At 39.5% G+C, this 10,474-nt stretch overlaps 1 protein-coding gene across 5 annotated transcripts; it reads right to left on the bottom strand.

The window, feature by feature from the left end:
* Positions 1-1,500: 1,500 nt before the first annotated feature.
* Positions 1,501-9,090, bottom strand: LOC131785065 (4-hydroxybenzoate brominase (decarboxylating)). Of its 5 annotated transcripts, none has more exons than XM_059101912.2 (3): positions 8,575-9,090; positions 4,189-4,960; positions 1,501-3,777 (listed from the first exon to the last, which is right to left on the bottom strand). In XM_059101912.2, the coding sequence occupies exons 2-3, from the start codon at positions 4,940-4,942 to the stop codon at positions 2,837-2,839; spliced, it is 1,695 nt and encodes a 564-aa protein (XP_058957895.1). In that variant the 5' UTR covers positions 4,943-4,960; positions 8,575-9,090; the 3' UTR covers positions 1,501-2,836. The 5 variants fall into 5 exon arrangements, with proteins under 5 accessions (XP_058957895.1, XP_058957896.1, XP_058957897.1 ...); XM_059101913.2 differs by having other exon boundaries at positions 4,189-4,957; XM_059101914.2 differs by lacking the exon at positions 8,575-9,090 and adding an exon at positions 6,993-7,223.
* Between the last annotated feature and the right edge of the window lie 1,384 nt (positions 9,091-10,474).

Here is a 10,474-nt window from a genome sequence, read left to right as displayed (position 1 = left end):
CTATTTTGTATTTACTATGCTGGAGCATTTCTGATGTGGTGCAAAAAATAAACTAAGAATCGTGAAAATTGCACAAGCCTGTAGGGAAAGTGCAATTTGTGGGCTTTGAAAAAATTTACAAGAGCTTTTTTATTCCAAATTGCATGGAAAAAATTATGTGATTATGTATCAAGTGCAAAAATAATTTTTTCAAACCCTGCCTGTGACATTGTGCATTCAGTCAAAACAACTGCATATGATCAAAACAATAACATAAAATGATTTTTTCACATCTTTAAGGAACAAAAAACAACATAAAATGATTTTTTCACATCTTTAAGGCACAAAAAATTCAAAGTCCAGCTAAACAGTTCAAGGAATTGTTCAGTTTGGTTTGTTACTTCTCTGCACCAAATTAACCCTCTTTTGCTTTGAATTACCTGAAAACTGCATTTATCTTAACCAGTCAGAACTGAGTAATTTTTGTCATGTATCTCATTAAAAATGTTATTCAATTGATGTATTTAATCCTAAAGCTTGACTTACCTGTCTGATTATGTTAACGGATTCCTTACATACTGTATTTCCTCAAATAAGCACCCCTCTCTCTCAAGTTAGTAGGGATACTGTTGGAAAAAACCTGTTTCAATGACCAATTTATTTATAATTTTTTTACCTTCAACTACAATGTAACCAGTCTAAGAGAATAGTTTATTTTCTCCTTGCAGTTAATTCTATCTCCACGTGCTTACAGAGTTCCTTTGATTGCATTATCTATTCTTTTGTTTTTTTTGTGTTATTTTGCGCTCTGAGTAAATGCAGTTAACTTTCCAAGCACAACTAGACCATTCTCTATCCTTTGGTGACCAGTAATTTCTACAGTAATAAAGTTAATGAGATGCGTTTGAAGAAAACAGTTGATAATGAGTTACAGCTCGATCGAAATGTGCCCAGCAAGCTCAAAGCTGTCAGTGCCATGCATAAGACTCACTTTTTAAATTCCAATTGCATTGTCCGGTTATACTTCTTTGCTTACTCCATGTCGCTTTTTTAAGCAAATATGTATTTCCCTTGTGTAAACAGACGAAAGGTATTAAAAATGTTGAATCAACGTCTTCGTGGATAATGTTTTAGTTTCTGTTTTTCTATTTACGATTTAACCAGAGTAAAGTTGCAGTTCGTTTAAAGGAAAACTCGATAAAATTTTAATTAAGCGCCTAGATGCTTATTCAAGGAAATACGATAGACTCCAAACAAAATAGACCATGCATTTCGATAGAGTGCCGTAAAACCGGAAGTAGAGTCACAGCGATCCATTAGAGTGAATGAGAAGGTCCCAAGGAATCACTATATTCAGATTAGAAACAAGCCAACTGACTGAAGCACAGGAAATCGCGAATGACCAAGTTACCATTGTTGTCAGTTTGGCAGCATCTGATTAGTTGAGAGGGTGGTCCAAGTTTTCTAAACTTATCACGAAGCGAAGTAAAGCATATAATTAAGTAAGTGAGTAAGTAAAACCTTTATTTAAGTGTCAATGTCTTTAGCCTAGATGGACTAATTGGGAACACCAATAAAATAGTAATACTAATTAACATATGATACTTATATTATGTGGTATTATATTATACTTATATATATGGTACTTATATATATGGTACTTATTCTAGTGGTTACAAAGATTACAGCAATTGCTGTCGTTGGTTAAAATGTCCGTAAGATCCAATTTTTTCTTATCTTTTTAATAAAAACGGGTAAACTGGGGGAATTCCTCTGATTTACGGTAAGTTTTGACCATAAGAAAGACCCAAGATATCTAAAAGAGTGTTCGCCGTATCGTGTAGTTCTAAAACGTGGTAATACGAAGTCACCATTAAGCAGCGAGTGTGTAGAACTATTGCAGACAAATATATCGGAAACGCAATAAGGTACGAGACCATGTTTAACTTTGTACATAGGTGTAGTGATATCTTGAAGCCGTCTGTTATATAAAGAAGGTATATCAGCACGTCGTAAAAGTTCTTCATATGGGTCAGAGTGGGATTTATATATCACCCTTAGGGCTCTTTCTTGTATTCCTTCTAGCTTCCTTTTGTGGGATGACTTGCAAAAATGCCAAGTTAAATGGCAGTAAGTTAAATAGGGAAGTATAACAGATTTATACAGTAGTGGCTTAACCTTGCAGGGTATTAAGTTTTGAAGACAAGAGAGTACTCCGACTTTCTGGCTTGCCTTAGTACATAATTTGCTAATATGCTCAGTAAAATTGAGATTATCATCTATGTGAACTCCTAATAATTTGATTAGTTCCGTGTTCGCAATGTCCAGATCGTTTATATTCAGCATCTTGTCTCTCTTGTCCTTATCGAGTTTCCACGGATTAATGTTTAGAGACTGAAACTTGTCTGGATATAAAAACAAAACCATCATAAACCCCCCTTGGTCTCGTCGTGCAACATTCTCTCCCCCACCTAATTTAAATTTACAGACTATCCGCTGGTGATCGGCCGAAAACTTGGTTACCTGACAAGAAACGAGCTGTGACTAGAGAAGAAGTCTTCGCGCGGCTAGATCGAAAAACTATCAACCGCAACCTTATTAACTACAATTGGGAAAGGAATGTGCATCTGGTTTAAGAAGCTGTCGGTCGGGAAAAGAACGTTGCGCGACGAGACCAAACGACGGCTCCGAAGGAGAGTACCACAAGGACAAATTCTAAGCACTCTCCTTACCCTGTGAATAAGGAAATTATTACATCTTGGGTGACGTTGATAGAGTCTTGATGAATAATTGAAAAATATAAGTACCACTCTCGGTTACGAGCACTGGTTATTATTGAGTGATGAGTTGTACTTTGTCAGGCTCTTGTTTTATTATCAAAGAGCCATCTCTTAGGAGCCTGCCAGCACCAATCTAAGAAACGAATGGGTCGACAATCTCTTATCTTTTTCCACCATCCTGCGCACTGGATCTTGTACTTGATTTCGCCCAGGACATCCAGCCAGAAGTCGAACCAGATCAGCCGCATGAAGAGGATGAGCAGTAAATGTATTGGAGAGAAAGTCCCAGACATCTGGTACCGCAGGTGCTGTAACGCCTTTTCTCGGTATTCTGGCTGATTTAAGCGAAATGAACAGCTATCGTATGGAGCGCATATCGCCGTTATTGCTTGACGCGGATTTCTTTTGAACATTGTCCAGAAATCAGGGAATATTCCGCATAACCTAGCGATGTCATCTCCGTAAGTGTAGGCTTCCACCAAGGTAGAAAGTCTACGGGAGGAATCTTTAAAGTAGTCGTCCCAAAATAACTTGTCTTTCACAGCTATTCTCTGCCTTTCATCTCGGGAAGGAAGCTCACACAGTCCCGAGAAAACTTTCGCGCTAAAAAACGATTGAATCTCAGCCAAAGTGATCAACGATCCGAGCACTGGCCGAACATATCCGATGAAAGCCAATGTCGGGTCCTCGACGTTGAACAGATACTTGTAGTTGTGGGTGAGAGGAACCGTCTTTATTTCCGCGGGGAGCATGGGAAATTCTGCCTTATAACCTGTGCACTGAATGATAATATCAACCTCTTCTTCTGTGCCGTCACAGAAATGTACTTCGTTACCCTTCACGCTCTCAATTGCGCCTTTTGGAATACAACGGTTGTAGTCAACCATATCAAGCACATGACCATTTTTGTTGACGAAACACTGAAAAAATTTGGTGTCATTTTTCCACTCGGATATACCATGGCCTTGATAGGCGAGTAGTGAACCGTTTGACGTCCACTTACATACCCACGCCAGCCCTGCAAGGGAAGGAGAACTAACATTATTGGGAGCCAAATAGTGGGACGAACCGACTAAAAAACGATCACCTGAAACATCCCCGATAATTTTGAGGAGTTAAGATAACATTACGTTGTGTTTTTCAATGGTCACTAGAGCGACAGGGAGGATACCCCTCCAGAAAATAGGGACAAGGAAAGAGGAGAAAGCGAGAAAAAGAAAGGTGAATGAAGATCAAACAAAATGCAAGAAGTAAATCTGTTAACACTGATATATAATCAAATAACAAATTCACATTAATCCTACGTTATTATAGTCGTGCTTTCAGCAAAATGACCCATGAAAAGAAATAAATGCACAAACTTTGATCTCTGTAAACTCAAGAAAGAAAATCTAAACTCAAAAGATGACATATTAGTTACTGGGATTACCTGGTTTTCCCTTTGTGAAAGGAGCGACGAATTTCATTGCACGAGATGAAGCCTTGTCCAGGACTTGGGGCTGTCGGTTCGGCAGAATCTTTGCAAACTTACGGAAGAAATGCATTCCACGTGGTATACTCCAAATAAGGCGATCTACGTTGTCACACCATTCTTCAACCACGTCACTGGCAGTCTCGCCTCCACCAATTACCATCACTCGTTTGCCTTTATGCTCAGGGACAAATGACTTGAGCTCAGAGCTGTGGTAGATTTTGCCAGCGAAATCTTTAAGGAGAGTCTGTTCCAGAACTCGATTAGGCTTCTGTACACAGCCTGTGCAAATTATCAAGAATTTGCTGGTGAACACGCTGCCGTTCTCGCATTCAACTCGCCACAGGTTGTCTCTCTTCTCTACTGACTTCACTCCGTGATCCAGTCGAATGTGAGGCCACAACTTAAACTCGTCACAGTAGGATTTCAAGTAGGCGAAGATGTCTGCGTGCTTGGGAAAGCATCCAATCTCCTCCGGCATTGGAAAATCTGACATTTCTGTCACGGATGATGATGAAGTCGTTCTTGTAGTCTGCATGACTGTGACAATGTTAGGGTCCTCTGAGAAACACCACAACCCACCTACCTCTGAACGTTTCTCTAACGTGGCAACAGTCAGTCCAAACTCCAGCATGTACTTACACGCCATTAACCCTGACCAACCAGCCCCAATGACGGTCACATCGTGAAAAATTGACTCAGATTCAGACATAATGATGATTTTGCTCTGCTAAAGTAAAGGGAAAATTTCTAAGTGACTACTTCGGTTTGGATTGGCAAACTCTTAGAGTGTCCTGTTACAATACAGGCTGAGTGGGAGGACCAGACAGGAAATATTAGGCGCGAGGTCTTTACTCAAAGAGCGAGCGCAACGATGTTCTTGCGTAATGACCGAGGGCCAAACATTTTCCCGTTGGTTCCTCCCTATCAGTCGATAAGTATTTCTACATACGGCCACTTACTCATAAAAATATTGAAATTACTTTGAACCTGATTAGGGTGCGATTACTCATTTAAGCCTAACGCGCGATGGGCAACTATAAAAAAGGTTCCATGAGAGAAAAACTTCATTCTTTTTTTTTCAAAAACTAGACGCTCACAACTAATCGAAATCACAACTTGTTTTCTCGATTCGAAGGCTGAGGAGAGGAAATATGTTTCCGATGTCTTAAGGGCGAATGGCTATGCAAAAACTTTTCTCCGCAACTGCTAAAAACCAGTTATAACGAGTAGCACTCCTGATGAAAGGGAACCAGCGACTGGTTTTGCTGTTATTCCTTACATTCGGGGTGTTACGGAAGCCATCAAGAGAATTTTGAATAGCCACAACGTTAAAGTTGCTCAAAAACCTTTTCAGACTTTAGGGCATATTTCTGCCAAACCTAAGGATCCTGTCTCGAAAGAACAACGAACCGACGCCATTTATTCTATTCCTTGCAATGACTGTGAGAACGAATGCATCGGACAGACCAAACGTCAGTTTGGTACACGTTTGAAAGAGCATCAAAGAGTGGTTTTCTCTTGCAAAAAAGAAAATTCAGCTTCATCGGAGCACACATGCCTAACTAACCATACAATTGGATGGGACAAGTCTAAAATTATCACCACTAATCGGCGTTACCACTAGCGCCTTTGTTTGGAAGCTTGGCATATTAACTCCGCCCACGCTCCTTTAAATCGTGACGATGACGGCTTACTTCCTGACGTCTATTTACACCTCGTCGCAAAAAAGGCAGCTAATTAGTGATCGTATAAAGGACCTCTTGTTGCGTATGTAAACTCGCATTTAGCTGACGGTGTCTGTCAAAAATTTGTGAGGTAATTTGTATGAATACCGGTAAGGTAATAGGCATCATAAAACCAAAATTTGTTGAGACGAGCAAGCTATGGTGCAGGTCATTCAGAGAAGCCGGAATTTCAAATATTCTTCCTTATACTGAATACACATGATAGGTGATGAGGTCTAAAAACTTCATCACAGATGTTACAATGGACTGGATAAAATGAGACCACGGTTCTCCTCCAGGCCTGCGTTTGCATTTGAACGTACCAATACCAACGTTGTTTCCGAGGGCGACAGTAGAGAAGCGATGAGAACCGAAACATCACATTACACAGGGCTCAGTATAAAGATGTCGTAAGACAAATACGTTCATTAAAATTGCTTCAGTTTAGTTTCCTACCTTCAAATTTAACGGATTAATTGGGTAAGCGCGTGGTCGCCAAAATTTTGCATTTTCTCTTGCAGGAAAATAAACAGAATTAATATGGATGTTTTCCATGTCTCGTACTAGCTAAACATCTTCTAAACAGAAGTCCACAGCTCTCCTATGAGATGGTGCATCACTTTAGCAGTTTATGGCTCAATCAATTTTGCGGTGCATGCTAACTTGTCCAAGTTGAACTTTCCGTTTGCAATTTTTTTCTTAAATTTCAGAATTGCAGAAGCACTCAACTGTGACTTAAAAACATTCTTGGTTTGAAAAGGTCAAGACCGAAAAAAGATATACAGACAACGATCGGCCATTTTACTCCTCGAATGCCTAACTTCCTCGATCACTGAATAGCTTACACCGTCGTACACAGTGACGACACATGTTATATGTGTGCCCGGTGAAAAAACAAACTTACTATAGAGACTGTGAAGCAAACCTCCTGCTAATAATGTGATCTTGCTTGATTTAGCATTCAAAACGATCTGTCTGCAACGTGAAATAGTTTCCTTGTGACCACGACTTTAGCAACTAACACACTCAACTCACTTTGCATAATGTTGACAACTTGCAACCCTACTGACGATGAAGAAAATTTGCTTCCAGACCTATGCCCGTGAGTATCATGACCAATTCAGACTTTTCGCTGTAGACTCCCTCAGTAACCTAGCCCGGTTAACAGCGAGTGCATCATTAGTCATATATGCAAACTAACTTACTGTTCGAACCTCTTGACGGTATTTAGCACCCGGGTCTTTGTATGGTGAGCGTACGCTCACCAAAACTTCTAATTCAGCCATGATTCAAAACTAGATGCAATCTATGGCCTCAATTAATGTTATGGGCCGTTTTTATTTTTTGAGCGGGTGTACAGCTTCAGGCTCATTCTTGAATTGCCGTACTATTCTTTTTTAATATTTCACCGTATCTTAAAAATGCGATTTTACATTTCCAACGCGTATCAAAGTGATGTTTAGGTTAGATAATTGAGCTCCAGCCAAGAACTGCTTCCCCTTTAAAAGAACCCCAACCTCTATTCCTGGTATCATAAGGGATATCATTCACCTAATGCTAGGGAGAAAAACAATGCGTAAATTCGTATTCTAGGAGCCTAGAACCTTTTACGACCCCATAAGCCCTCAGAGTCGACCCTTCTTCATATTTGTTTACTTTTAAACACAAGTTTTTGTTTTTTTTTTTTTTTTTTTTTGCGTGTGCGTGTGTGTGTGTGTGTGTGTGTGTGCAAAATTGTTGTCAAACCTTCTTGATAATGACCATTCAGAGAAGAGCTACAACAATCCGTTTCTTTAAATACATTTTCACCCATTTTGAAACCATAGTTGGAAAGTTAGCAAGCGTGTTACGTCAACGCAAAAAGAATGTGTTGGATCTTGAAATTTTCCTACCCACTTCTCGCGCTTATTCTTTACCCATTCCCAATATTGAACATATGTTTAAGAGTGACAAAATCATTGCAGGCCTTGCTGTTTGCGTTACAATGCAAATATCAAATGCTGATACCTGCAAATAGTAAAATAAATCATTACACCTGACAAAGTAATACTGGCATGCGTTATTACCTATCCGACAAAACTTGGCAAGTTCCGTCAGCTTATACAGATTACCCCTAATACCAAAACAAAACATATTCCATAATTCATACTGAAACATAAGACCCGGAAGGTAGCCATAAACATGAAATATAGCTTTGGCTCGTCTCTACAGAATCGATTACATTGTATGCAGCATTACTTTGTGATCTACACTTACTGTTGATCGATTGATCTGAATATAATTATTTAATTTGAGATTAGATGATAGGCTCGATGATAGTGCTTTCTGTTGCATAACTCGTGACTAATAGCTTTAGTTCACTCGAGTTACTTTTTCTCTGCCGATCTATTCGCCTTTTTTCAAAGATTCAATCTATTTGAGATTAATTAAACTGTTAAATTAAGCCCTTATTTTATCAAATTTCAATAATTATGAAATGTTATCGAGGAAGAGAGTTGTTCATGCTGATGTGATTTACGTTGTGTCTATATTATTGTCCTTAGAATTTTGGTTCTACAGAAAAAGTGATAGGGTTATGAACAGATCTTGATCTTAAATATAGTTAGAACTGCCTTACCTTGCAAATAATTTTTGGAAGAAATATCTTTGTGTGAAGATGGACTTTGACGAAGTTTGACGTCAGTGTTGGTCACAAATGACTTTCGGCCAGCTTTGTGTGTTCTTTAAAGCTCTTTCCATGATCTGCGTTTCGACATGTTCCTTCCACTCATCTTGCGGTATGCTATTCAATAGTTTCTTCCTTCCTGATCGTGCCTGCCTTGGTTTTTTCCTTCTTTTCTAGTAAGCGCTCTTTCCATGTGGAATCACATGCTCCGCTTTTTGTTCGAAAAATCTGCTCAGTTAAGGGACTGAAATAATCAAATAAATTGATCCTTTGTTTGATAAATCAAGTCAGCTGTTCAACAAAGGTCATCTCTCTGAGGGTCTCATGAATCTTAACTATCACTCATCACCCTGCTTCTTCGCTTTCGGCGTGTACGTCATAAGTGTGTGCCGGCGGTCAGCCGTTTCAGCTGAATCGACAAGACAAACATATAATCCTGAGAAGAAAGTAACGAAATGAATTAAAACGAAATAATGAACTGAGAACTGAGACAATTTCAAAAATTTTAATAATCATAAAAAACATTTAGGTAGTGCCCACCAGATAATGACGTTTGTCAATTTCAGCACAGGCGGCCCAAGCTCCAGCTGTGAGATGATCATCTTACGCAATAACGGTCATGGCGGAATTTTAAGAGTTTGTATGGGAATATTTACGAGCGCTCTAAGGAATAAAAAAATACGTCAAATTCTCAAAAAAAATACCTCACCTCGCTTCCACAGCGTAGTGCTTGTTATCTGACCTGAGGGAACCCGTGGTTCTAAAACAATTTATTGATAATAACGGACGGTGTGGTCCCCGGCGAGGCTCAGTTTGAAAAGGAGGTAGGGTTTCAACGGTCGTGTGTCAAGGTTGATGTGGTCGCGGGCTGTTAGAAACCTCTAAACTGGAAATTTTTGAAGCAAACCGCGGCTAAGCGTCGGTTGCACGGGGAAGATTGAGTTTGTAGTGAATTGAAATGAAACTACATTATGTGTGCTTGGATTCTGTGTTGGATTTGTGGCCGCCCTATCATTTTGAGCTTGGATTTTTCGCTTCTCGGATCAGGCGTTCGGAAATGGAGTGTTTAGCCTTGGGCTTTTCTTATGTACGTTGAAAACCTCGAAATGAACAACTCGCTCAAATGGGCTCTTTTCATCAAAGTAAGCGGTCAGATAACAAGCAATACGCTGTGGAAGCGAGGTGAGGTATTTTTTTTGAGAATTTGACGTATTTTTTTTTATTCCTGAGGGCGGTCGTAAATATGCCCATACAAACTCTTATAATTCCGCCATGACCGTTATTGCGTAAAATGATCATCTCACAGCTGAAGCTTGGGCCGCCTGTGATTTCAGTAATCGACACGATAGTTTTTTTGAGATGGAACTGTTGTAAGACAATCAGACCTTCTTGGGAACGGACTGAAGACTTTTCCCTATGATGGACTGATACAGTTAAGCAGGATCATATGGTCGGTTTTGGCCTACGAAACATCTCATCAAAGAAAGCTCTTTCAAGAATGTAATTTGTGGACTACTCTGATGACATAAGTAATGTCAAGTCGGCTTACATAGATGAAAATTGATATCATAAACCAAAACCCCGTATCGTGATACATAATAACATAGAATGATAGCTTAATAACAAGGATATTTGTAAATGCGATGTTAATCTTGTAACTGTCGGTCGTTTTCCTGTAGCCTAGGCAAGTACGCCTCAGAAAAGCCGTTGCGGGACGATCATTTAACAGCCCCCCCCCCCCCCCCCCTTTAACAAATCCTGGCTACGCTGCAGTCTAAAAGTTTAAAAGCACTCGAAATATACAACACGAGGGAAGTTTTCGTCAGTAAGCACCCTAATAATATAAATGTTT

Source organism: Pocillopora verrucosa, chromosome 8 (assembly GCF_036669915.1).
Source record: "Pocillopora verrucosa isolate sample1 chromosome 8, ASM3666991v2, whole genome shotgun sequence".
Classification (NCBI taxonomy): Eukaryota; Metazoa; Cnidaria; class Anthozoa; order Scleractinia; family Pocilloporidae; genus Pocillopora; species Pocillopora verrucosa.
This window is presented reverse-complemented; position numbering and strand designations above follow the sequence as displayed.

Excerpts from the sequence above, each read along its gene's own strand:
- LOC131785065 (XM_059101912.2), bottom strand. The coding sequence starts at position 4,942 with ATGTCTGAATCTGAGTCAATTTTTCACGATGTGACCGTCATTGGGGCT. Across the intron at positions 3,778-4,188 it reads TTTCACAAAGGGAAAACCAG|GGCTGGCGTGGGTATGTAAG; the intron begins GTAATCCCAGTA and ends CTTCCCTTGCAG.